The 26,621-nt window shown below is 59.2% G+C and overlaps 1 protein-coding gene across 1 annotated transcript; it reads right to left on the bottom strand.

The window, feature by feature from the left end:
• On the bottom strand, positions 1-26,090 carry HHIPL1 (HHIP like 1). The gene is made up of 9 exons (XM_070404818.1): positions 25,815-26,090; positions 17,379-18,025; positions 15,864-16,007; positions 12,747-13,075; positions 12,012-12,138; positions 9,497-9,642; positions 6,380-6,461; positions 3,637-3,719; positions 1-1,809 (listed from the first exon to the last, which is right to left on the bottom strand). The coding sequence occupies exons 1-9, from the start codon at positions 26,088-26,090 to the stop codon at positions 1,160-1,162; spliced, it is 2,484 nt and encodes an 827-aa protein (XP_070260919.1). The 3' UTR covers positions 1-1,159.
• Between the last annotated feature and the right edge of the window lie 531 nt (positions 26,091-26,621).

The raw sequence follows: 26,621 nt of genomic DNA, 5'->3' as shown, positions 1-26,621 counted from the left end.
CCCCCCCACACCCCCCCCGCAAAGCATCCACAGGGGCCCAATGTCATGGTGAGGTCCCAGGCGACCAGGAGGCTTCCCCCAGGGCAGTGGTCGGCAAACTGCGGCTCGCAAGCCACATGCGGCTCTTTGGCCCCTTGAGTGTGGCTCTTCCACAAAATACCATGTGCGGGCACGCAAGTACAGTGGGATTGAAACTTCGTGGCCCATGCGCAGAAGTCGGTTTTCGGCCTAGTCTATTTTGAAGAAGTGGCGTTAGAAGAAGTGGGGGGTGTCAGTTGGTCGGGGAAGGGAGACACGGTGCAGGTGGACCACAGGATACACAGCGAGGGGGAGGGTCTTGCGATTCATGCACGAGTTGAGGATGGGAGAATTGGAAGGGGTCGACCTCAGCGAACGTACCTCAATCAGATTGAGGACGTTTTTAGCCAAGGCCAGCTCAGGAGTACCCTAATTAAGTTAATATCAATGCACCTACCTATATAGTTTAAGTTTGAAATATTTGGCTCTCAGAAGAAATTTCAATCGTTGTACTGTTGATACTTGGCTCTGTTGACTAAGGAGTTTGCCGACCACTGCCCAGGGTCACCCAGTGCCCCCCAGCCAGCCCGCTCTCCCGAGGCACTGCTTCCTCCCAGGCAGCCTGACCCTCACGGGGAGGGGCAGACACGTTCCCACCGATGCCTTCCTGCCCTCCGCAGCGCCTCTGACTGCGGGGCCACACTCCTCAGCCACACATTCCTTGGCTGCTCTGGGGCCTTCTGCTCCAGCCCTGGCAGGGCAGGCCTGGTCCCCTCCCTCGGTCCACCAGCCGGGCCTCTGTTAACACAGCCAGGGGCCATGCCTGTCCTTAAAGGGTGGTTGCCCTCAGTGCTCAGGGTCCCCAGGCCAAACAGTGTTCATGCCGCTGCTCAGAGGTAAGAAGAGACCAGGACCAACCCTGCAGGGCCCCGGGCCCCTGCACACACGGGACACGTGAGCAGGGACACACAGAGAACACCGTGTACCTGGCACAGCTCAGTGAGGGCCGCATTCAGATGGGCCACCCTCTACACCACACCCATGGCCACCTCCACCCTCCACTCCGGCGCACGCCCCAGGCACACACGGGCGGAGGGCCCTGCCAGGCTCCGACCAGAGGCAGGACAGCCGGGCCGGACCCCTACCCTCGCCCACGGTCGGGGTCCTCATGGCTGCAAATGACGCCCGCGTCCTCCTCGTGTCTGCAGTTGTGCGTGCCCAGGCCCCTGTGCCTGCACTCCAGCAGGGTCTTCTCGTCGCCCGCGCAGCGCACGTCGTCCAGCAGGATGGGCAGCGCGCGGCCCTCCCCAAACTCCGCGCCCTTGGTGGCCCGCACGGCGTGGGCAAAGCCCAGCTGGCGGCACACCACGGCGGTGGCCTTTATGTCCCAGCCGTCGTCGCACACCGTGCCCCAACGTCCGCCTGCAAACACCTCCACACGCCCGCGGCCCGGGCTCAGGCCCGCAGGCCGCACCAGGCGCACGGCCCCATTCAAGGGCGCAGAGTTCTCGGTGCCAGGCCGGCCCCCCCGCCGGCCGCTGACCCTCCGGCCGCCAGGCCGCCGAGTGGGCCTTGCTGGGCGTGGGGTGGGCCTTGCTGGCCGTGGGGTGGGCCTTGCTGGGCGTGGGGTGGGCCTCGCTGGGCGCGGGGTGGGCCTCGCTGGGCGCAGGGTGGGCCTCGCTGGGCGCGGGGTGGACACGGGTGGAGGGGCTGTGGGGCGGCGGCGGCTGGGCACCTTCGTGGGCGCGGGCGCTGTGGGCCGCGGGGTGCTCTCGGCCCTCCGGATGAACTCTGCAGAAGGGAAGAGCCTGCAGTCAGAGAGGCCCTGGCCCCGCAGCTCTCCGTCCAGGAACGCAGACCCCAGGGAAAGATGTCCTTATTCTACCTTCCACTCAGACACCGCGGCTGCGTGCCTCTCTGGTCGCCCTGCCTCCTGGGAGTCCCCATCCCTCACACTGTAAACTCGGGGCTTCTCAGAGCAAGTGACCCTTTCTGGTTCCAATGGTTGGTTTAAGGGGGAAGCTGAGACCCTCTGATGGGGGGTGGGGGACACGGGAGACGGGCAGGATGAGAACCAGCCTGCCCAGGGCCTGCTGTTCAGGGTGCAGCCTCCCACCAGGCCCCTGGCTGCCGGCTTCTCCCGCTTGGCCTCTTGCTGCTCCCTCTGCCTAGACTCCCACCCCCACCCCCCCCACCCCGTCCCCCGCCCCCCCCCCCCCCCCCCCCGCCATGGTGCACCCTTCCTCTCCCTTCCAGGCTCAGCCCTCAGCCTCTGCTCCGAGACCGCCACGCCCGCATCCTGCACTGCCTGGGTCCCCATGGCACCAGCACACACGCTGTCACTGGACCCGGGACGCTAAATGGCATGTCTGTGTGTCCCGGCCAGGACAGGGCCCGGCCTGGAGCGGGTCCCTCCAAAGGCGCCGGAAACTGTGGAATGAGTGGCTGCAAAACTGGCCCAGGCCCGAAGCCACCTGAGGCTGGACTTACTCCCCCCAAGCCCTGAGCTCCTCTCTCCCCCAACTTCCTCCACCCGGAGTCCCCTTCCTCGGGGCCAGGCACCCCGCCCCCCAGGGGCCTAGCCTTGCCCCCCTCCTACAGCCCCCACACCCAGTCTGCCAACTGGTGACCTGCTGGGTACACTCGCCCTCCTGAAGTAGCTCCTTTGGGCCACAGGGTGGTTTTTTAAAGCCAACATTTTCAAATGAGGATGTGTAGGTAACAGCTCGGAAAGGCACACACCACATCCATCTCGCTCCGTGTGACATCCCCCAAATGAAGCGCACGGAAGTGCTGTGAATGAACTGAATAATGAACGGACGGGTTTCCTGCTTCTCCTAAGAATGGAAAGGTCTGGCCCGACCGGCACAGTTCAGTGGTTGAGCGCTGCTGACCTATGAACCAGGAGGTCACAGTTCGAGGCACAGGCCGGGGTTTCGGGCTCCATCCCCAGTGTGGGGCATGCAGGAGGCAACCAATCAGTGTTTCTCTCTCATCATTGATATTTCTATCTCTCTTTCTCTCTCTCTTCCTCTCTGAAATCAATAAAACTATTAAAAAAAAAAAAAAGGATGGAAAGGTCTGGCAACACTGGGCCTCGCTCCCACCGAGCCTGGCCCCATAGAACAGCCCCTTCCTCAGGGGAAGCCTCCCCAGGTGGCCCCTGATCCTGGGGGCAGTCAGTGGTGGCCTTGCCCGGCCTCTCAGGTCCTGAAGATTGGCACCCCTCCCTCCCTCTCCACCAACCTTGTCAAAGTGGAAACATCTTGTGGCAGGCCCAGCCCCGATGCCCCCTCCCCTAGGGGCCCTGCACCCAGGATAACTTTCCAGTATCCCTTGCTCACACACGCTACACCCTCTTTCTCTGTGCCTCTCATGGAATCTGAGGGTGCTTCCCTGGAAACAGCTATTTCTCCCTTCGCATGCCCCTTTGAGACCTGCAGCCCCTTTGCGCCACCCACCCACGGCCTGGGACTGGCACACATTGCCCACTTTAACTGAGCGTCTCATGTGTGCCCAGCACAGGGCCCGGCAGAGGGTCCAGCTGGGAGGACCCACGCTGGGTGTGGGCTGTAGGAGAGTCCCTCCCCCACTGGGTCCCTGTTGGTAGACACTTACTTTCTTTGGGCACAAAGCGGATGAGGCGGCTCCTCACCGTCACCTGGGCGGGCTGGATCTGACACTTGCCGGGGGGTGCCCGTCTGCCAACACACAGAAGGTCATGAGCCCGGCCCTGGGAGCCCGCCCTGAGCCTGTCCTCTGACATCGCACCCCCGCCCCCATGGCCAGGCAGGGAGGGGGAGGGCCCGTGTGCTTCCAGGCCTGGGCAGGTGACACCGGTGGCCATTTATGGAGCACCTACTGTGTGGCCCAGTGTCCCCACGTGCTCCATGCCCCGGGATCTACAGGAGTCCAATCCCAGGACAGGAATCCTTCATCCCACTTCTGCATGAGGTCGGTGGCTCACCTGAGCCACTTCTAACTCCGAGCATGGCCTGTCCTCTGAACCTGGTCGGATGGCACTCCTCCTCCTCCCACAGCCGGCCAGCCCGACTCCTGTCTCTGTAACCTACCCTGGCCCCAGCCCACAGCCTTTGAGGAGGGTCCCTGCCCCCCTGGTTCCTGGGTTTCTGGTGATGCAGAAACAGAGGCTCCTCTGCCAGCAGGAACCAGGGAGAGACTCGGTCCATTTAAAGGAAAAAGGCAGAGAGAGAGTGTGTCTCCGGGTTGGCAGCAGAGCTGGGGGACCCGGGGGCCTGGGGGGGGGGGTGGAGTGGGGGGGAGGCGCATAGAGAGTTGGAAGAGAAGAGTCAGAAAAGGTTGCCAGGACTATGAATTGGGCTCTTCTGGCATCTTCGAGGGGCACCAGGAAGGAATGGAATTTCGTTTTAATTAGTTTTTGGCTCTCGATCTGTGAGTCTTTGAATGGGACCCGCCGATTCTAGGCTGACCACGTGGGTACAGACTTCAATGGGTTCCACCAGCTCAGGGGAAAGCCCAAGGGGTGAAGCAGCCACATGACACGAGGGGCCTCCAGACTGGCCTGGCCAAAGAGGGAAGCCGCGGAGGGAAACCGTGGGCCTCCCCCTCCCCCTCCCTGCCCCCCCCCATCCCCCCTCCTGCCTGCCCCCAGGCTGAAGAAACACACGCAGGCAGCACTTGTCAGAGCTGGAGACGGTGGGTTTTCTGGTGGCCCCGAACCCAAATACTATCCACACGCCCCACACAGACCCAGCAGGGGTTTGTTCCTTAAGGAAATGATGAGAAACATTTTTGTTGTGCAAAAGGTAGGCGATACACCCAAAACTGCCACATGAATGCGGTTATGTTTGGGCGGTAGTGAATAGCCCCACCCACCCCCGCCACTCCTCATGCCTTCGTTTTCCAAAGGTTCTGTAATGGGGCCTTGTGCAACATGCTGCCGGGCAAAGAAACACGTTTGTTCCAAAAGAGAGAAATGAGAGGGATGAGGAGGGTCAAGGAGGGAGGGAGGGAGGGAGGGAGGGAGCCTGGCCGGTTTCTGCCTCTTCCCACACAGGAGACCTTGAGAGGAACCGACCTCTGCCCTGCCGCCGGATGAGCCAAGATCATGCGGCACCAACTAAGGCAGTGAGTGTCGGTCCGAGGGGCATCTGGCGAGAATTAGGTGCTCCGTGCACGTGACATTTCCTTAGAGAAGCACCCGCTCTAAACGCTCTAAACGCTGGAAACGGCCAGGAACGCGGAAGATAGCTAGGGCACGATGACTCAACAGAAAACTACGCGGCCATTAAAACCGGTCCTTTTGAGGGGGGTGCGGCGTGGAAATGTGTATGCAGAACGGGGGAAAGGAACGAGGGGAAATGCAAAGTTGGCAGGTGCCCTTCCACACCGAGGTAATCCTGGCGCTGCCCTCGTAAAGAGGGGAGGCCGAGGGTTTTTCTTGAGAAATATGTAAATAATGAACAGGCCTAGCCAACGTGGCTCAGTGGGTAGAGCATCGGCCTGCAGACCCACGGGTCCCGGGTTCGATTCCAGTCAAGGGCAGGGACCTCAGTTGTAGGCTCGATCCCTGGCCCTGGCTGTGTTCGGGAGGCAACCAATGGGTGCCTCTCTCTCCTCGATGTCTTTCTCTCTGTCTCTCCCCCTCCCTTCCACTCTCTGTAAAAATCAATGGAAAAAAATATCCTCAGGCGAGGATTAACAACAACAAAAAATAATAGTAATAATGAACAGACCTGTGATTTAAGGAAAAAATGCGGTAGGCAGGGATGTCTGCAAAGCTGTCACAGACCAGAGGAAGCTAAGGAGACGTGATGACTAATGTAATTCTGGAACAAAAAAAAAGAATCTGAGAGAAAAACTAGAGAAATTCTTTTTAAAAAGTACAGTCACCTCAATTTTAAAAAGAAGTATGGAGTTTAATGAATAGTAATGTGCCAATACTGCTCGTTAATTGCGACAAAGGTACTGTAATAATGTAAGACATTTAAATAATAGAGGAAAATAAATAAATAAGAAGGGTGAGGGGCATATGGGGAAAAACTCTGTATTATCTTTGCAACTTATTTGTAAACCTAAAACTATTCTAAACTCTAAGTGCTTTCAGTTTTTTAAAAATGTGATGATGGGGCTTGCGCTTATGAGCTCCCATCAGTGTGTCTGACTCCCTCCTGTCACGGACAGAGGTGGACTTTGAAGTCATGGTTTGAATCCTGGATCTGCCTCTCACCAGCAGGATGGGCTTGTCTAGTCACTTCCCTCTTTGGGCCTCAGTTTTCTCATCTGGAAAATGGGGACATGAATAATCTCCACCTGAGGGCGTGCCGGAGAGGGAAACTGAGGTAACAGAGGAGCGGGCAGCGCCGGGGGTGTGGCTCACCTGGAGGGGTCGATGATCTTGTAGATGACCCCACGAGCTGCTGTGGCACTCGGCACGCCCGTGGACATGAAGTACAGCTCCCCTTGGACAAGAAACAAGGCAGGGAGTGGGCACGCTGCCTGGAGGCTGTCCCAGCAGCCCCACACCCCCACCTCGGGCTCTGAGACCAACCCCGACCTCAGGAGGCGAGCCTGAGGGGTCCAGGCCCTCGAAGCTCACCAGCGCCCAGAACTGAGACAGTCCCAGAACGGCCGCTGACGGGCCCCAGGGCCTCTGTAGCTCTCCAGGGCGGTGGCTACTCTGCGGACCACCCAGGCTCGACCCTCAGAAGCCCCTGGTCACCTGCCTGGGTTTCACGCCCAGCACCACACACTGCTGGGCACAGTGAGGGTCCATGTCCCAGCTCCTTACTAACTGCCTGCTGGGTAATGCGGGCACACCTGGCTCTCCGAGCCTCAGCTTCCTCATCCCCAAATGAAATGGCTCATAGGACTGTCATTTGGATCTATTTTTATTGACTTCAGAGAGAAAGGGAAAGAGAGAGAAAGAGAGACATCAATGATGAGAGAGAATCATTGACTGGCTGCCTCCTGCACGCCCTCTACCGGAGATTGAGCCCACAACCTGGGCATGTGCCCTGACTAGGAATTAAACCGTGACCAGGGTGACTTCCTGGTTCATAGGTTGATGCTCAACCACTGAGCCACACCGGCCGGGCAGGACTGTCATTTAGATTAAAAGGGCACACGGTCAGTGCTGTCAGCATGAGCTTTCATTGCTGATGTCAGTCACCGGGATCTGGGTCCGGCCAAGTCCTGGAGGCTAGAGTCTGTCTCCACTCACCGACTAGCAGGCAGAACACTAGCTCGGGGAGTTTCTCGTGTGAATGCCAGTCCCTGCACTCAGCCCATGTGAGCACCAGCAGCTCCGGGACCCCCCACTCTGAGCCTCAGTTTCCCCACCTCTCGGGACGGGAGTGGAAATGCAGGGAGTGGGGTCACAAGCACCTGGCGCCATGTGAGTCCTCGCTTTCTGCCCCCGGCCCTTGCTACCAGAGGCACCTATGTCCAGGCAACAGGCTTCATCATTCCCATCTTACAGGTGAGAAAACAGCTCAGAGAGGCCAAGCGACCTGTCCAGCATCACACAGCTGGGTAGTGCAAGCGAGGCCCCTATCTCAGAACCGTCTCTGCCCCCAAGCTCACACGGATGTAGGACACATGTGGCCGTGAGGCCAAGACACAGGCACACTTCCTCTCTGGGCCTCTTCCAGAGAGAGGCCCTGGAAGCCACTGCTCCCTCCTGGCTGTGTGGCCCTCCCATCTACACTCCAGCCCCCTGAAGGGCCTGGGGCTCGCCGCACACTCCGCTTCCTCAGCCTGGAATGCCCTTCTCCCCTGTCTTCCTCTGGCTAACCAAGTTCAAGCACACGGCCCTCTGGGAGGCCTCCAGGCACCAGCTGGGTCCAGCATTCCCCTCCCCAGGGCTGAGCAGAATAGTCAACCTCAGTTTCCCCACCTGTAAAGTGATGGGGTTGGACCAGGCACACTCCACGCTCCCTCTGGCCTTGATCTGCTGGGAGCCGTGGCCCTAGCCCCATGCACAGGCAGGGAGCCCCACCAGCAATGATGGACCTGCCCGGGGCCAGGCTGCCCTCCTGGTCTCTGCCATGTGGACGGTCCCCGGAGGATGCCGGGCCAGCAGAGGCCCTTGTTTCACAATTTACAAGTCTTAGAGCAGCGGTTTTCAACCTGTGGGTCGCGACCCCTTTGGCGGTCGAACGACCCTTTCACAGGGGTCGCCTAAATACATCCGGCATATCATATTTTTACATTACGATTCATAACAGTAGCAACATTACAGTTATGAAGTAGCAACAAAAATAATTTTATGGTTGGGGGGTCACAACATGAGGAACTGTATTAAAGGGTCGCGGCATTAGGAAGGTTGAGAAACGCTATCCTAGAGGAACAGCTAGAGAGATGGAGGCTGGAGCCTGGAGCTGGGAGAGGGTTGTTTGCACTGAACCCCATGGCTCAGTGCTTTCCAGGGGCTGCAGCCCAAGCTTGCCAGCAGGCTGTCCCTGGGCTGTCCGTCTCAGAGGGGCCTCCTCCTGGCTGTCACCTCACTCGGTGCCACTCAGAGGGCTGAGGAAGGGCCCTGGGAAATGCATCTTCCAGGCCTTGCCTTTCTTGGGGGGTGGGAGGTGAGTTAGGGGGGCCGAGGAGAGAGCGAGCATCTCTCCTTCCAAACATGTTAACCCCCTATTGACCAAAAGAAAGGGTTTTCAGGAGCCCAGTGGGCTTGGGGAGGGCAGTGGGGGCTGCGGCTGCCCTTTGGAGAATTCAGATTCTGATGGGTGTCGGCTCAACAAAGGTTTCCCACACTCAGGCCTGGGGTCTCTGGGCACCGGGCTCTGCAAAGGGGACACCCCTCCAAAGGCCCCCTGGTGGGTGTTGCCCAGCAACCGGGCCAAGCATCCACTAGGCCCCACCGTGGGCCCCTAGTCTTTTGTCCAGGGACAATCCAGGGCCAAGGACAAAGGCAGGAGGCTGGAGTGGGACCCAGCCCCCGCAGCCCCTCTTCCTCCCCCCTCCCCACTGTTCCTTACATTGAAAATGCAAGTGCCTGAACGGGAGACCCACTCACAGGCAAGGGGGCGGTGGTACCCACGTTCTTCATTTTATAGGCCCAATACACTTGCCATCAGGAACCCAGGGCAGTGGAGGTCTTGGGAGGCACTCCCCACCCCACCCCTGCCCCCCATCCCTGCCCCCGCCTGCATTTCCACCAGTATTTCCTGGTCCCTAACTTTCCTGGTCCTCTAACTGCCCTGAACTCTTCCCCAAGTTTCCTTGCTGAGCCTCCCAGAAACCTCACCCAGGGTGGAGGTGGAGGGAGGGAGAGGAGGAAGCTGGTGAGGATGATGCGCAAGCAAGATCTCCAGCCCCACCCCCTCTCCAACACATTACTCTTCACCCTGAAGTGGTTTCAGTCAATTCCTTAAACCTCAGACGTGAGACCTCATCCCTCGAACCCCAAGCCAGAAGGACCCAGGGGATGGGGGGACCAGCCAGGCACGGGCAGCCGGGACGGAGCGCCCTCGGGAGTGCTCACCGGCCTCGTCCTCCGCGAAGGAGATGATGTGTGGGTAGTAGTTGTTGATGAGGCCCGGGAACTCGCAGGTCTGGCCGCGGCCCATGCAGAGCTCGCTGTACTGCCACTGGCCCGGCCCCGGGCTCTCTCGGAGGGACATCAGGCGCCTGCAAAGGAGAATGAGCTGTGGGGTCACGCCTGGCCTGGTGTGCAGGGGAACCCCACCCACCCACCCATCCACCCACTCATCTGTTACCCATGCAACTGTGGTGAGCAGTTAGCCAGACATGAGCAGAGCAAGGACGGTGGGCCAAGTACAGACGGTCACCAGGGCAGAAAGCCTGGGTGCCTGGCAACGGACAAGTGTAGGGTGGGACCGCACCCCCAGGGTGACCTCCCCTCCCTAGCATATCGCTGCTCCTGCCGTTTGGACCCCTGACCTTTCCTCCCTAGAGATACTAGGCTCAGCTGTATTTCAGCTCCAGGCCCAGAAAAGCAGCAAAACCAGACAAGCAACACCACTGCTGACCTCAGGACCAGCTGCACTGAATAATGACCCCCTGCCCTGGCTCCGACCAGTCAATCAGTGGAGGCCTGAAAGGACACCCCTGGGAAGCTGATGAATATTCTATTGAGATCTTCCCCTGGGACCGCCCCTAAAGCCCCCACCCTTAACACCCTTAGGACAGAGGACCCAGCAGGCTCTTCCTGCTGGGAGCATGCCCCGCCTTTCCCTCCCTCCCTCCCCTCCCCCCAGGAGCCTCAGCTGTACCTTCCTCACTTCTAAACTCCAAAGGCCCTTCCTTTGCCTCTGTAACTTGTTCCTAAGTCCATTTCTTCTACAGGTTTCTTCTACCTCGGTGATTTTCCAAATGAATGTTCTCTTACAGTTTGCGTCTTGGCTCTGAATTCTTTCCTAGCTAGAGGCTGCTGAACCCAGGGCGGGTCTGACCCCACTTGTCTAGACACCTGGAGCCGTTCTTGCCGCCCCCAACACAACCAGAACCACATACAACTGGAGGGTCCGGTGCAAACAGAGCGTGCAGGGCCCCTTGTTCTAAAAGGGTTAAGAATTTCAAGACAGTGAGACAGCAGAGCATCAAGCCAAGTGTGGGCCCTTCACATCCATGAAGCCTGCCCTGCATGAAGTCTTTACTGAGCACCTACTATGTACCAGAGAAGCATGAAGCGGGGGCACACAGAGACCAAAGACCAGCTTGGTTCCTGCCCCCTCAGGCCACCCCCGCCCAGTGACCACCAGGAGGCAGTCAGGAGCTGCCTTGGACGGCAGAGCTCTGCGAGGCTGGTGCCGGAAGTGAGCACACACTTTGGAGCTGCCTCCACTTCGGAGCTCAAGATGGAACCTGGGCACCTTCAGAATATGCTGATCTGGCCCCTTACTCCCTTCCCCGCCTGTCAATTACCTACTGATACTCCCAGGCCCTGTTCGCTGCCCCCTCCTCCGGGAAGCCATCCTGACTGTCCACCTTGGGCTTCTCCAGCACTGTGCACAGGTTCTCTGAGGCAGACTAGAGTGGACTGAGTGTCTGTCTCCCTGACTTGGGTGTCAGGTACTCTTCAACTCTGTTGTTCTCTCTGGCCCTGGCACAAAGCCTGGCCCAGCAGATGGGCTTGGGAAAGGGAGGCAAAATTAGTTAAATTTCTAGTCAGGTGACTTAAGAGATAGGAGAATTGGGGTAAAAACTGAGGCTTCATCTAGACCCACTTTCCAGATGGGATAGTTGAGTCCCAGGGACAAACCCCAAGGAAGGGGCGGAGCTGATAAAAGGATCCAGCATCCAGAGGCGCTCTCTCAGCTCCAGCTGCAGACACGCCCAGCTCAGCAGCCTGCAGAGGTGAGCATTCTCCTCCAGCCTCAGGCTCCTTAACGCCTCACTCTCCTGAGCAACAGCTGCCCTCGGTGCACCGGCTCCAGTGGGGATAAGAAACAGCTACCAGATGCTGAGCGTGCACTCAATGCTAAGTGTGTGCATGTACTAACGGACTCAGTCCTCAGACAGCCTTGGAGGCAGCTGCTATCATCTCCACTTTGCAGATGAGGAAACTGAAGCTGAGAGAAGGCAGTCACACAGCTACTAGGGGGGCAGGATGGGACCCAGGCCACCTCAGCTGCACTTTCAGGCATCATGCCAGGTGCATCCCTGCCCTGGGCCTCACTGGGCCTCAGTGTTCTCCTCTGTACAATGGGAGAGCGAGGTGGTCATGAGGCCCCAAAGCTCCTCTGTGGAAGGAGTCTGACCCACAGCAGGTATGGGGGGTGTGCTCTGCCCCCCAGGGAGGCGCCCGGCAGAAGAGTGTGGGAATTGGGAAGCAAGGCTCCAGGGGCCCCCGTGGTCAGGCCTGGGCTGGAGCCCCAGCTCCCCTCTCCCAGCAGGGCGGCCTCTCTGGCCTCTCCTGGACCAATGCACCCGGGGCCCTGGCAGCTGGTGCAGTGACAGGTCCTGGCCCCCAGGGAAGTTGTTAGGGTCCCTCCTTTGCCCTCCCTGCCTCCCAGAACGGCTGTCAGGCCACTCACCCGCTCATGAAATCGCCAAAAATGTAGAGGCCGTTCAGGTTGGGGTACTCGCAGCCCCGGTATACGTAGCCGCCGGTGACCGACTTGCCCAGCTTGTGTGGGTAGGCGAATATGGGCAGCACATCATCTGCAGGGTGGGGGAAGCCGGGGTGAGTGGAAGGGATCAGCACCCCCCACAACAAATCGTTGCGGGTGGTCCTGAGTCTTGGGGGGCAAAGGGCTGTGAGGTCACTAGGAGGGCCAGAGATGGGGACCCAGGTCGTTACTAAGGGAGGGAGATGCTTACAGCTTCTAGGTTCGGAGAAGAGCAAGGAGCATCCCAGGAGAATGGGGGAGGGGGAGAGTGGGGAGAGGCGAGGTCAGGTCCTGAGTGGGGTGTGGGGGACCAGGGGAGAGGCATTGGCGCACATCCCTTGGGGTGGATCTGGGATCAGGGTGTCCCCCAAGGGCGGTCTCCTTGAGCCTGGGGCAAACACAGGAAGGGGAGTGGGGGGATGGGGGATGGGGGAGATCCGGGAGGTGGGTCCAGGGCGCAGAGGGTGGGAGGCGTTGGCGCACAGCCTTGGGGAAGGGGGGGTGGGGAGGGGGGAGATCCGGGAGGTGGGTCCGTGGCGCAGAGAGAGGGCGGCGGTCACCCAGGGAGGCGTTGGCGCACAGCCTTGGGGAGGGGAGTGGGGGGAGTGGGGGGATGGGGAGGCCCGGGAGGTGGGTCCGGGGCGCAGAGGGAGGCGTCACCCAGGGAGGCGTTGGCGCACAACTTGAGGTCGTAGCACTCGAAACCCTCGCGCGCGCGCCAGCCGTAGTTGCGGCCGCGCTCCACCAGGTCCACCTCCTCGAACTTGTTCTGACCCACGTCGCCGCAGAAGAGGCGCCCGCGGCCCGCGCCCGACGCCGGGTCGCCGCGGTCGAAGGAGCAGCGCCACATGTTGCGCACCCCCAGGGCGTAGACCTCGGGCCGCGCCGCGGGGTCGCCCACGAACGGGTTGTCGGGCGGGATGCGGTAGGGCGGGCCGCGCTCAGTGCGGTCCACGTCGATGCGCAGCACCTTGCCCAGCAGCGCCGACCTGCGGACACGGACAGGGCGGGGGGGGGGGGGGGGGGGGGGCGCGGCTTGAGGTGACTGCGCCAGGGCGCTCGGGCACCACCCGGGGCCAGTGGCTGAGCCAGGGCCAAGGTGAGCCTGGCTGTGGGGCCAGAGACCCCGCCGGGTCAGGTCCTTCTCAGCGACTTACCAGCTGGGTCACCTCCTTCATTCATTCCGCAGCGCCCGGCACCTGACTCTGGGCCAAGCCCTGTCCCAAGCCCTGGACTTACACCACCTACAGCCTCGCTTCGGCCTCACCACACAGCTTTCCGCAAGTGGGTGTTGCTGTGACCACCCCCTCCCCCCTTTACAGATGGGGACCCGAGCTCAGGAAGGTCACATGAATGCCCACGTGCCACGCCCACGGTAAACGGTGGGGCTGGCCACAAAACCCACAATCTTTTTAAAAAATATATATTTTTATGGATTTCAGAGAGGAAGGGAGAGAGGGAGAGAGAGAGAGAAACACAAGGATGAGAGGGAATCATTGATCGGCTGCCTCGTGCACGCCCCCTACTCGGGAGCGAGCCCACAACCCAAACATGTGCCCTTGACCAGAATCGAACCCAGGACCCTTCAGTCCGCAGGTTGAGGCTCTATCCACTGAACCACACCAGCCAGAGCAAAAATCGCACGCTCTCTACAACACTGACCTCCCCCAGCCTGTGTCCTCCACTGTCCCTTGAGGTGGTCCTGCCTCCTTGCCCTCTTACAGGATTGTGCTCCAGGGTGAACATAAATGCTTCAAGGAAAATGAGTCGTGCAGTGTTCTTTGTCATGTAGTGTTCTTCGTGCCCAGCACAGTGCCTGGCACATAGTAGGTGCTCCTTACGTGTTTGCTAAGTGAAGGAGTGAGTGACTGGAGGCAGTCAAGTGCACCATATGGAGTACAGGTTGGGCTGGGAGAGGAGGGAGAAGACACTGCTATCTTAGCCGGAAACGGGGCTGAATTCTCGCTTTCTCTCTCACACTCCCAGGGCCGTCTCGGGCAGAACCACGGCACATCAGAGTGCAGACGGGCCTCGGTGTGGTCCAGTTCATCCCACACTTTCCACCCTCCACTCCCCACCCCTACCTCAAAGATGAGGCAACCCAGGGGGACCCCTTGCCAGATCCCCCAGACAGCTCTGGACTCCATGGAGGCAGGCAGCGTCACCTCTGGGGCCCTCCAGAACCACGTAGAATTGGGGTGCAGCCCTAACCTCCACACAGCTCCCAGGAGTGAGTGGCTTGTGGGTTTCACTTGTCACAGGACGAAAGTGACCCCTGGCCCTAACCCGTTTGGCTCAGTGGATAGAGCATCGGCCTGCGGACTGAAGGGTCCCAGGTTCGATTCCGGTCAAGGGCATGTACCTTGGTTGCGGGCACATCCCCAGTGGGGGATGTTTCTCTCTCATCGATGTTTCTGACTCTCTGTCCCTCTCCCTTCCTCTCTGTAAAAAGTCAATAAAATATATTAAAAAGTGCCTTGCAACTGTGTGCCCGTCATTCTCATAGCATCAGCACCCTCCTTAGAGGCATCTCACAGTGCCCTCTCAGGTGAGAAAACCCTCCCACCCAATAGGGGCCCCACAGTTAACCCCCTACCGCCCAAGGGCTCCTATCGCCCGCTCCAGCCTGCTCACCACCAAGCTGCAGACCCCACCCCAGGCTTCCGTGGATGAGGGGGCCAAGCTCATAGCAGCAAAAGAACGTTTTAAGTTCTGTCCAGTTATCCACAAACCCTTCCTTTCTATTTTCTGAACTTGGCCCCAAACGTGAGAAAGCGCGGTGCCTCTTACACAGCCCCAGGTGAAAGCACGAGTCCCAAGTTGTGAGCACTTTAACGGCTGTCATCAGCATCAGGCTCGCTATTTTTACTTTCTGGGCCAAAAAGGTGTCGTCACTGTTGGCTGAGAGAGCGGAGGAGGCTGCCCTGAGACTGCGGGATAGCCTCGTCTAGACTCACAAGACCCGTGCGTGTGTGTGTGTGTGTGTGTGTGTGTGTGTCGGAGTGGGATGACGGCAGGCCATCTGCTCAAGCCAAGAAGTGCCTAACTGCCCTGGCCTGTCTGGCGCAGTGGATAGAGCATGGCCTGTGGACTGAAGGTGTTCCATTCCGGTCCAGGGCACATACCTCGGTTGCAGGCCCAATCCCTGTCCCAGGACAGGGCACGTGCGGAGTCAACCAATCAACGTATCTCTCTCTGTCGCTCCCCCTCCCTTCCACTCTCTCTAAAAATCAATGGGAAAAATATCCTCAGCTGAGGAATAACAAAAATAAAAAATAAAGTACTTAAAAAGAAATGACTAACAGAACAAAACTACGCTTCCATGTCCGGGCCATCGCGGGGGAGCCTCGGGCAGAACACCCACGTGCCATGTAGCCCTGCTCCAACCAGCTCACGCTCCCCACGTGGTCTGAGAAGCACCCCTTTCCTTCCCCTGTTTCCAGCGGAGCTGAGCTGACTTCAGAAAAAATCCCATCCTCCCAGATGCCCTCTAACATCGCTTCTCAGTGGCCAGTGGGCACTGGGCCCGGCCCTCCACAGACACGACCGCTCTCACTCCTCACGACAAGCCTTCCCGCGCAATAGTGCTGTTCTCCTCTGACTGAGGAGCGGCAGTGGCCTGACCAGATCTCCGGCTGGCCAGCTGCAGGCTGAGCTGGGACCCAGGCCCCTGTCTGCTGCCCTGCGCTGCGTGGCTGAGGAGGGAACTCCCCTCCGGAACAGCATGTGATCCAGGGTATGTGAACAGCCCACCAGCCAGCCAAAAGCAGGACATACTTGTTTTGGGCATTTCCAAACGTTCCAAAGGGGTCTCCGGCCATCCCGCCATCCCCGGTGAAGATGTAGAGGTACCCATCGTCCCCAAAGAGCAGCTGGCCCCCGTTGTGGTTCGCCGCTGGTTCTTCAATCTCCAGGATTATCCTAAAAGAAGATAAATGGCCCCACCCCCGGCCCCCAAAATATCCTCAGCCAAAATACAAAACAAGATCACAGCCACAAGACCTCCTCGCCCCTGGATGCCACTGCACAGTGGCAAAGACTTCGTCCTTTATAGCACATGGTTTTTACAAAGATCTGGAGGGCTGGGCATGGACAGTTCACTCTGTTGTGCTAAGGAGAACTTGCATGCTCAGAGGGGTTGACAAACTTGCCCAAGGGCACACAGCAGAGCTGGAACTAGAACTCAGGTCTGCTAGTTCTGGTCTAACACTTCTTCAACTGCTCCTCACTGCTAGCCCCTGCCCTGTGATGATCATGCAGAACTGTGGGCCCAGGCATAGCTGGCTGATCTATCAGCCATAGCTACCCACACATAGAGGAACATGTCTACACTCCCTCCTTGGCAGGAGATTGGAGGCAAGGAGGAAGGGAGCAGCCTGGGCATTTCTCTCTCTCTCTCTCTCTCTCTCTCTCTCTCTCTCTCTCTCTCTCTCTCTCTTCGGGCTGCATCTTTTCAATAGCTTATCGCCTCCCTGGATCCAACTCCTGCTTCCCGGGCCCTCCATGGCTCCAGCTTCCGCTGAGTGGCCCCAGCTTGGGGCTCTCCAGCCCAAGAGGTGAGGCAGCTTCCTTCACCTGTTAAAGTCAGAGCGGCCGCACGTCCTCCCCACGTTGCTCTGTCGTCATTCCTCGCACCCCGGTAACTCCCATGCCAAGCTCTGCCTATGGAACGACCTGGTACGGGCTTTTCCCCTATGGGACTCACACTGATGCGTGTGCCCTCCACACAAGGTCAGGACAAGCCCGTCTCAGAAACAGCCGGGCGTAAATAGTACCCAGAGAGCAGGATCAGTGTTGAAGGGGCCAGAGGCCTGGAGGCAAGGAATGGCTAAACCAGCTGGGGGCTTGGGAACTGGGGAAGGTCCCGGCGGGGAGAAGTGGAAGGCAGGGCGCAGGGCTCAGTCACCTGGGGTCGTGGGGATGGGGTCGGGGTGAGAGGAGCAGTGGGACGGGCTTGCAAGACGGACAGGCCAGAGTGCTAGCTCTGAGCTTCCTGGCTGTGCGACCTAGCAGGTCACGTCACCTCTGAAGAAGCCTCCACTTCCTCATCTGTGAAATGGGACAGTAACACGGACCTGGCTGGGCTTTATGAGAACCCAGTGAAACAAACCACCTGAAGTGCTTGATCCAGGGCTCTGTCCCTCCCCTGACCCCAGAGCACAGGGGTCAGCCCCTCCCCGGGGCGGCACTGAAACCACTGAACCACCCGTGCAATACACGGCATGTATGGGCTGGGTCCAACTGGCCCAGGTTCAGCCCTGCCCCGCCCGGCCTGGCTCCCAGGGAGGCCACCTCTCAGAGCTGTGGTCCACAGCGTTCGCGTCGTCCTCCTCGACCCTGAACTCGCTGATTCGGATCCACTCGTGGAAGTCGACCCCCACCGAGTAGTAGACGTAGAGCCTGCCGTTGTGCCGGAAGCGGGGGTGGAAGGCCATGCCCAGGAAGCCCCGCTCATCGCCCTCCCAGGGCGAGGTGAGCACCGCCTGGCTGATGTTCAGGAAGGGTTTCTCCACCCGGGAGCGGTCGGGCAGGTAGGCCCACACCAGCCCCACCTGCTCGGCCACGAAGAAGCGGTGGGTGCCGTCCTGGGCGTGGACCATGGCCACGGGGTTGCACAGCCCGTTGGCCACCTCCTCCAGGCACAGCTGCAGGCAGCCCTTGGCGTCAGCCACCACGCGGCCCAGGTTCGAGTTGAGGTTCTCGTTGACCAGCAGGCGAGGGAAGCAGTAGTCCGTGTCGTCCAGGGACAGGTAGCGGCAGAACTTGGCTCGGTCGCCCTCCAGGGCCCAGAGCTTGCGGTCGGGCGACAGATGGCGGAACAGGCCCCGGCAGGTCTGCCACATGTCCAGGCAGTAGTCCTCGCAGAGCCCGGGGAGGGTGCGCAGGGGCGTGGACGGGTCCTCGGCGTCATAGAGGTGGGCTGCGTAGGGCGAGCATTCCTGCAGGGACAGGGTCAGGGACAGGGACAGCTCGGGGATGCTCTGTGGTGGCATGTACCAGCTGTGTGGCCTTGGAGGGGTCACCCCGCCTCCCAGACCCCCAGGCTGCTAATCTGTAAAATGGGGACAATCCCCTCCGTTACCAGGATTAGTCTCAACTACGCAGGCCTCCGATCTCCTCGCCTTCATGCTGCTGTGAGAACCACTAACCACAGCTATTACTACCGCTACTAACAACAGCATCAGCAGCTACCCCTGAGGACCTACTGTGTACCAGGAAGGTCTGAGTTCTTTTATATAAAGGGTGTCCCAAAATTCATGCAAGATTTGAATTTTGCGTGAGCATTAACAACAACAACAACAACAAAATAAAAGCCTAATTTTACTTGGTTTATTGAATCAGATTCTAATATCTGCTGCCCTTTGATTTCAATCCCTTCCATTTGATAAGCGTTACCAAGTACCAATGATGGCCCGGGAGCAGGGACAATGAAGACCAATGAAGACCACGGCTTTGCATATGTCCCAGCAAAGCCGTGGAGGCCATTTACCCAATGTGCTATTCCATACATAACCTTATACTGTATACTTTATGAATCAATAAAACATTTACAATTTTTAATTATAAACCTGTGTTTTCTATCAAAATTACTTCTTGCGTGAATTTTGGGACACCCTCTACTTTCTCTTCTAATCTCATTGATGCCGCCCTTTATCTGCATAATGTTCTCCTTTGCTTTGCTCCCGGCTCAAGGGCCACCTGGTGCTGTCCTCCCCTCCAGGGGCTGCCAGAGCAGTTTCTCTATGAGACAAAGGAGTCGGACCCGATGGGCCTCACTGGCCCCTTTTCAGCTCTGCTGGCCTCTAACTCCGTGGGACAAAAGCCAACAGCCCAGGCTCCCCCACCTCCCCCCAGGGCCTCCATTGGTGAGACTCTGTGGACCCCATTCAGTGCTCCCGTGAACATGATTTGGGGGGTAGGGGAGTTCATGTCTCGTGGGGCAAACCTTTGCTCTGTGGGAGAAAGGTGCTGGTGGCTGAATTGTCCTGCCTTCCTCCCGGCCCACCGGCAGTCCTGCCACCCAGTTCCTTGGAAAGGTGGTCCCACTGGCTGAAGCATCAGCCGCATTTAGCAGCATCCTGGACTGGGCTCTCTTTCTGCCCCCGGTCACTTACCAGAATAAGGAAATAGCCCATATGTTTTGCCCCAGGTTCTGCTTTTGGGAACCCAGACGGAGGCAACACACCTGCTCAGGCCTCTCCCAGTGTCCAGCCTGCAGCACCCACCCCGTGAGAGCTAAGAGCCCAACCCACCTCCCCGAGCCTGAGAGCCAAGACACAGGTACCAGGCCCTCGCCGATCCCTATCCTCTGCCCACAGCTTCCCCACAGCTCTGCCATCAGGTCCTGTCCCCACTGCTCCTGCTTCCTGCCCACCTTCCATTTCCCGACACTTTCACCTCTGAGCCTCAGCAAGCTCTGTTCCCTTTGCAGGCATGCCCTTCCCTGACAGGCAGAATCCTATTCCGTCTGAAAGAATAACCATGGCCATTGGAGAAATAGCAGTTAACAGTAACAGCTCCTGGGCATTGGGGCAGACTGTGGGCGAGGGACCAGGCTGGTACCCTGGTGAATCTGAATTTCCTCCTGATGCAGCTGCAGGCAGGAGGCTGGCTCCTGTCCCCATGGCACAGATGGGGAAAGGGAGCCTCGGAGAAGGGAGCCACTGACCAAGGTCACGTGCCAGAGTGGCCAGGCTGGGCGGACAGAGGAGTATATCCCAGATCCACTGGCTGGCCAACTGCCCACCCCCAAGGCCTAGTGAAGTGCCCCCCGCACCTCGGCGCCTCCCCTGCACCCCACCTGCCCAGAGCAGAGGCCTCGGCTCCCCTGCTCTACAAGGACCTCCCTTGGTTGGAGTCCCTGACGAGAGCACATGTAATTACTTATGTCTGAGTCTGACACGAACCCTCCCGACCATGGGCTCATCAGGCCAAGGTCTGCTCTGACTCAACTGTGGGCCCAGGAGGCCTCAGGGGCAGCTACTCCCATGGTAAGGGAGGCACTGACAGCCCCATGTCCCCCTCATCGGCTGGGCCAGGCTGGGTTCCAGCAGGAGGCCTCCAGGGGAAGCGGGTGGCAGACTGCCCTCTTGGCTGCATACTTCGGCTCCAGGCCAGGGGCTGCTCCCTCCCGTTACATGATTGTGCTTTTGGTCACACCACGGCCTGTCTCCCTGGACCCTCCGCTGCTACTGTGGAGCTGAGGGCCACTCGATGACGTGTGCTTAGAGCCTGCTCAGTCCCTGTCTCAGCTCAGACAGGGACCGCACATTTCACACGCTCCACTCTGCTGACAAGTGGGGCAGATGGCCAGGCTTGGCTCTGGGCAGTGTCACCTCCCCACCCCCAGGGTCTCCCGGAGCCTCCTGAGTCCAGCCAGTGGCTGAGGGAGGACCAGGAGGGTCTGTACACACACCTCACTTAATCTTCACGAGTTATGGCCATTGTGATTCCTGTTGTACAGAGGAGGAACTAACGCTTACAGAAAGGCACCTTTCAAGAAGTGGCCAAGCTGGGGCCTTGTGACATCCAGACTCCACCAGGTCACGAGCCCCACTCGTACTCAGGGAACACCACCTCTAGACACCATCGCCACCTCCTTCCATGCCAGGCCTCATCATCCCTCTGACAGACAGCAAGGATCTCAGCTCTGAAGGAAAACTTTGCCCCTCTTCAGCAGGAAGCAGTTACAGAAGAGACCCTATGTCCCTTTTTTCTGAAAGCAGAGCAGCGGTTCTCAACCTATGGGTCGCGACCCCTTTGGCGATCGAACGACCCTTTCACAGGGGTTGCCTAAGACCATCCTGCATATCAGATATTTACATTATGATTCATAACAGTAGCAACATTACAGTTATGAAGTAGCAACGAAAATAATTTTATGGTTGGGTCACAACATGAGGAACTGTATTTAAAGGGCCAGAAAGTTGAGAACCACTGATTCAGAGCCAAGATTCTTGAGGTGGGGATGTGGTAGGCAGATACAAGCACATGAGCAGAGCAAGGACGGTGGGCCAGGTACAGAAGGTCACCAGGATGGAAAGCCCTGGGAGCCTAGCAAAGGGCAAGTGTAGGGTGGGATCTCATCCCCAGGATGACCTTTCCTCCCTAGCATATCGCTGCTCCTTCGGTTTGGACCCCTGACCTTTCCTCCCTAGAGATACTAGGCTCAGCTATATTTCATCTCCAGGCCCAGAAAAGCAGCAAAACCAGACAAGCAGCACCACTGCTGACCTCAGGACCAGCTGCATTGAATAATGACCCCCTGCCCTGGCTCAGGCCAATCAGTGGAGGCCCGAACCCTGAAAGGACACCCCTGGAAAGCTGATGAATATTCTACTGAGATCTCCCCCTGGGACCGCCCCTAAAATCTCCTCCCTTAACACCCTTAGGATGGAGGACCAGGGTGCTCTCCCTCCTGGGAGCTGGCCCCGTGCCTTTCCCTCCCCCTCGCACTTCCCCCAAGTGTGTCACCTTTACCTTCCTCACTTCTAAGCTCCAAGGGCCCTTCCTTTGCTTCTATAACTTGTTTCCTATGCCCATTTCTTCTATGAATTACTTCTTCCACCTCTGAGATTTTATAAATGAACTAGAAGCCTGGTGCATGGATTTGTGCACTGGTGGGGTCCCTCCGGTTGGCCTGTGGGGATCGGGCCAAAACTGGCTCTCCGACATCCCCCAAGCGGTCCCGGATTGCGAGACCCCTCCTGCAGGCCCAGCCCCAGGACCTGGATGCCCACTGGCTTCCTCCTCCCTCCTTTCTGGGTCTGGGGTGCAGCTGAACCACATTCGGGGCGACAATGCCCCAGCAACAACATAACCCACGGCCGATTCCACGAGGAATCAGGATCCCTCCTCTACTGGTCGGAGCATCTGCCCCCTGGTGGTTATTGCGTATCATAGCTACCAGGCAAACAACTGAACAGTCGGATGATTGCTTAGGCTTTTATATATATAGATGTTCTCCTATAGTTTGAAATTTATTTTAAAAGTGCAGCACCCATGCACTGAGACAGACACGTGTCTTGTAGGCCTTGTTCACGGCCTGTATTCTCTTCCTTACACGCCATGCACACCTGGTGCCCAGACCAGGGCAGTTCAGAAGCAGGAAATGAGAAGAGGGGGCAGTGATCGCTGCTGACAAGGAGGATAGTCAGCAGCTGACCTCAGAGTGGCCAGTGGGGGAAGGCTGCAGAAAACCCATGGAAAACTGACCCAGCATCATACTGCCCAGGGGCAAACCACCCACCCACCTCACTGCCCCAAGGTGCCACTGGAGACTCATGATCCTGAGTCCTGAAGGCCTCTTTTAAATATATGTTTTATTTATACACACACACATACACACACACACACACACACACTAGAGGCCTGGTGCATGAAATTGATGCACGGGGGGTGCGGGGGGGAGGCGTCCCTCAGCCCGGCCTGCACCCTCTCCAATCCGGGACCCCTCGGGGGATGTCTGACTGTCGGTAAGTCAGACATCTCTCTCAGAATCTGGGATTGCTGGCTCCTAACTGCTCACCTGCCTGCCTGCCTGATCGCCCCTAACTGCTCCCCTGCTGGCCTGATCACCCCTCACCACCTCTGCCTCGGCCCCCACCACCGTGGCTTTGTCTGAAAGGATGACTGGAAGATGTCCGGTCGACCTGGTCTAATTAGCATATTACCCTTTTATTAGTATAGATGTGTGTGTGTGTGTGTGTGTGTGTGTTTTTATTGATTTTTAGAGAGAGAAGGGAGAGGGAAAGAGAGAGAGAAAGAAATACTGATGAGAGAGAAATATCTATCGGCTGCCTCCTGCACGCCCCCTACTGGGGATTGAGCCTGCAACCCAGCATGTGCGTGGAATGACACTCAACCACTGAGCCACACCAGCCAGGGCGTGAATCCTGAAGGCTTCTTAGGTCCACCAGCCGTTCTTTAGGAAGACCGAGTCTCTGCACACAGTGCTCATGTAGGATGGTCCCTCCTTGCCCCCTTCTGCATCTGGAAGACATGACTTGAGGCTCACTGAAAAGTCTCCACTGACTCCTCCATCCTCCCAGGGCCCTGGCTCTCCGTGACCAGTGGGGGAAGGCTGCAGAAAACCCATGGAAAAGTGACTCATGCATGTGTGTGCATGTGTGTGTGTGTGTGTGTGTGTGTGTGTGTGTGTGTTTATTTTCATGGATGCTCCCCAGCCCTCGGTTCATATTGCAGATGCAGCATTCACCAAATTGTACTTCTGTGGCTCGTGGAGTGAGCTCTCTACTTCTGCTCTCACACTGCAACTGCCAGAAACGGCTCAGCCGCTCTGCTTAGCTAGGACTTAATCATCTCTGAGCATGTCTGTCCACCCCACAGACTATGGGACCCTCCAGGGCAGGGAGCCCGGGACTCAGCACACAGTGGGGCTTCAAGAAGACAGGCAATATGGCGAAGTGATCAAGAGAAGGATTTTGGAGCCAGAGCACACTGGAGATTGAGTCTATCATTCCCTGTGTACCCTTGGGCAAGTTCCTTAACCTCTCTGTGCTTATGTCCCATCTGCAAAAAAGGAAAGGCATTCCAAACTCACAGAGTTGTTGGAAGGAATAAATTGAGATGATGCATGTGCTTGTTCAGCAAATGCTCCAACAACATAGGCTACGCAACTCAAGGTTCCCCCCATCAGAAAGCCTTCCCTAACTTTTCCCAGAAAGCCCCAAGAAAGGATCTGAAAGGCCAGGAGGGACCATCGCCCTGTAGCTAAGGAGCCATCGGGGCCTCTGGAGGAGATGTGGGTGCCAGACAGGCAGGTTACGGAGGGGACCCTGGGGGTGGGCGTGTTTTCAGGGCCTCCCTCCTCTGGAGCCCATCTCCCCAAGGCAGAGGTGAATGCTTACCGTCACTGACTAACACTTGCAAATAAGGCACTGGGCCACCGCCCCCAGGAGGCGCTGAATAATCCAGATGCAGCCTGGCTCACGGAGCACAGTCCTCCAACTGGTCCTCTCCCACCCTCCACCAGGCCCGGCAGGGAAACCCCAGCCAGCCTCGCTGCCCTTTTGGGCTCACTCCAGATGTGAGGTCATTCCCAGAAACGCCTGGGGGTGGTGGGGGAGGGGTGGGGGGTGAGGTGCTAGCAACCACTCCACCCTGGCTGCTCAAGGCCAGCCCCTGCTGGGAAGATTCCCAAGGAAAGAGGGGACCTCCTTTCAGGGGAGGGAGCTCTGACCCTTTCCCTCCCTCCTCCTCCTAGGTATTTGCCCTGCTGAGCCTGCCACACAGTAAGTGTTCGACCAACAAATCTGGAGCGAATGCACCAACCCTGCTATGTGGCGGGGGTGGGAAAGCCATGGGACCTGGGCCTGTGGAGCCCCCAGCAGCAGACGGACCCTTGACCAGACCGTCTGGCTCCCGAGAAGCATAGCAGGGGCTCGACAGAGCCCACCAAAGGCAGGCACCCCCTGTGCATTCTGGAGCTCCCCAGGGCCCCATCGGCCCCCATCCCCTCTTATTTCCCACCCACGCGGCCACTCACATTGGCAATGAGTGAGGGCCCAGTGCCCACCATGGCCACCACTGGGCTGTGTGACCACCCAGCAAGTCCCTGGCTCTCTAGGCTCTCGCTAAACTGGCCTCTGGGCCTGGCTCCGTTCCCACCCAGGGCTGGGCAGCCAGTGGGAGCCAGTGGGGGCCAGTGGGGACCAGTGGAGGCCAAGAAGGCAGGCACTAGAGAAATTCAACTGAAATGTCCACTGAGCCCCTACTATGTATCACTTCGTCTGCGAGGCAATCCTGGGGCAGGTAAGATTGCCCCCGCCTGACAGGGAAGGAGCTGTGATGTGCAGGGTCCAGCACCAGGGAGTGGCTGAGCCAGGATCAAACCCCAGCATGTCTGACTCCCAGCCGGCCCTCCAGCCCCTCCCCACAGGCCGGCCCCTCCTGGCTGAGGGCTGTGACCTGGCGCTGCCCTGTAGAACCCTCCAGCCCCCAGTCCTCTCACCGCCCAGGTGCTGGGCCAAGGCCAGCCTCAAAGCTTCACAGCCTTGACCCCACCACCCACCTGCTGGTTCGCGTCAGGCGCTGGGAGTCAGACCCCCCGCAGGAGGAGAACCGACAACCTGGTGTGAGCGGAGGCCCGGGCTCCGCCCTCAGAGGGAAGATGGGGGCAGAGGGGTTCACCAAAAAGATGTCACTCCGGTGGTCTTGAAGGATGACAGCCTCTGCCTGTGGGGGCGCCATCCCAGAGACGCCACAGCACACACGGGGGCGGGGCGGGGCGGGGCGGGGCGGGGCGGGGCGGGAGGCGCCTGAGGCATCGCAGGCCTGGGGCTCACCCAGGGTCCGAGGGTCCCCCACACCCTTCCACAAACGCAAGGCCGGCGCGTCGACCATGCCCTCTGCAGCCCTGGGACAATGGATTCCTACCCTGGTACCACGACAAGGGGACAAGGGCGCGGCTCCCCTATGGGGACCTGGAGGGCTGCGTCCAGGAGGTCCCAGGACAGAGGAGCCCCAAACGCTGGTGGAGTGAGGACACCATTGGTCCATCCCTCCTGCCTAAGGAGGGGAAACTGAGGCGCAAAGAAAGCCCAGGTCACAAAGCCAGCGAGGGGCAAAGCCCTCGGGGGCCATCCCAGGATGCCCGTCTCCCCGCCCCGGCCCCGGGACTCCCACCAGGGGCCCCAAAGCCCGCCGCCCACGGGTGGTCCCGGTCCAGGGGGCTGCCCGCCACCCTCCGCCGCCGCCCCCGCTCACCTGGCACAGCAGGTCGAGCGCGTAGCCGGCGCACGCGGACCACACGCCCGCGTCCACGCGCGCCGCCAGGGCCCAGAAGCGGCGGCCCAGCGCGGCGTCCCGCTCGGGCGCGCAGCAGCCGAAGGCGGAGTACTGCGCGCAGAAGCTCAGCGGCTGCGGCGGCCGGAAGGGCGGCCTGAAGTCCAGGCACTGCGGGTGCGCCGCCGCCCCGAGCGCCCGCAAGGCCAGCAGCGCCAGCAGCGCTCCGGCCCGGGGCCCGGCCCGCCGTCCCGCCATGCCGCCGCCGCCCTGCTCCGCCCCGGCCCGGCCCGGCCCCCTGGAAGCCGGGGGCGCCCTGAGCTCCCGCCTCCCTTCTCGCCCGCATCCTCCCTGGGCGCTCACGACGGCGGGCCCACCCCGCGGGCCCAGGCGTTTGGCCACCTCCCCAGCAAGGAGGTCCCCTCCGGTCCAGGACACCTCGGCGCCTGCAGGAAGGGAGGCGCCTGCAGAGCTTGGAACCTCGACAGCCTCTGTTCCCGCTGCTTCGGCAGCCCGTGCCTCCTGGACGGCAGCCTTTCTGCCTCCTGGGGCCCGGTGTGGGCTGGGTGTCGCGGTTCCGGTTCTGCCAGGGGCTCAGCGTCCGTCCTTGGGCGCTATTTGCTCCTGGAGGTTCCGGAGCCCGGACCAGAGGCCCTGGGTCCTGGGTTTCCGTCCCACTGTTAGGAGGGTCTCCAGGTCTGGGCAGGTCTAAGTGCTGTCACTACATGTTACTCTTGTAAATGCTCGGATGGAGCTTAGTATTTTGCAGATGCTGCTGTGAACGAAGTG

The sequence above is a fragment of the Myotis yumanensis genome, unplaced genomic scaffold (genome assembly GCF_028538775.1).
Source record: "Myotis yumanensis isolate MYYU_CA2020_CCGP unplaced genomic scaffold, mMyoYum1.0.hap1 SCAF_1, whole genome shotgun sequence".
Lineage (NCBI taxonomy): Eukaryota > Metazoa > Chordata > Mammalia > Chiroptera > Vespertilionidae > Myotis > Myotis yumanensis.
Note: the sequence above shows the minus strand (reverse complement) of the source record. Positions and strands in the feature narration are given on the sequence as shown.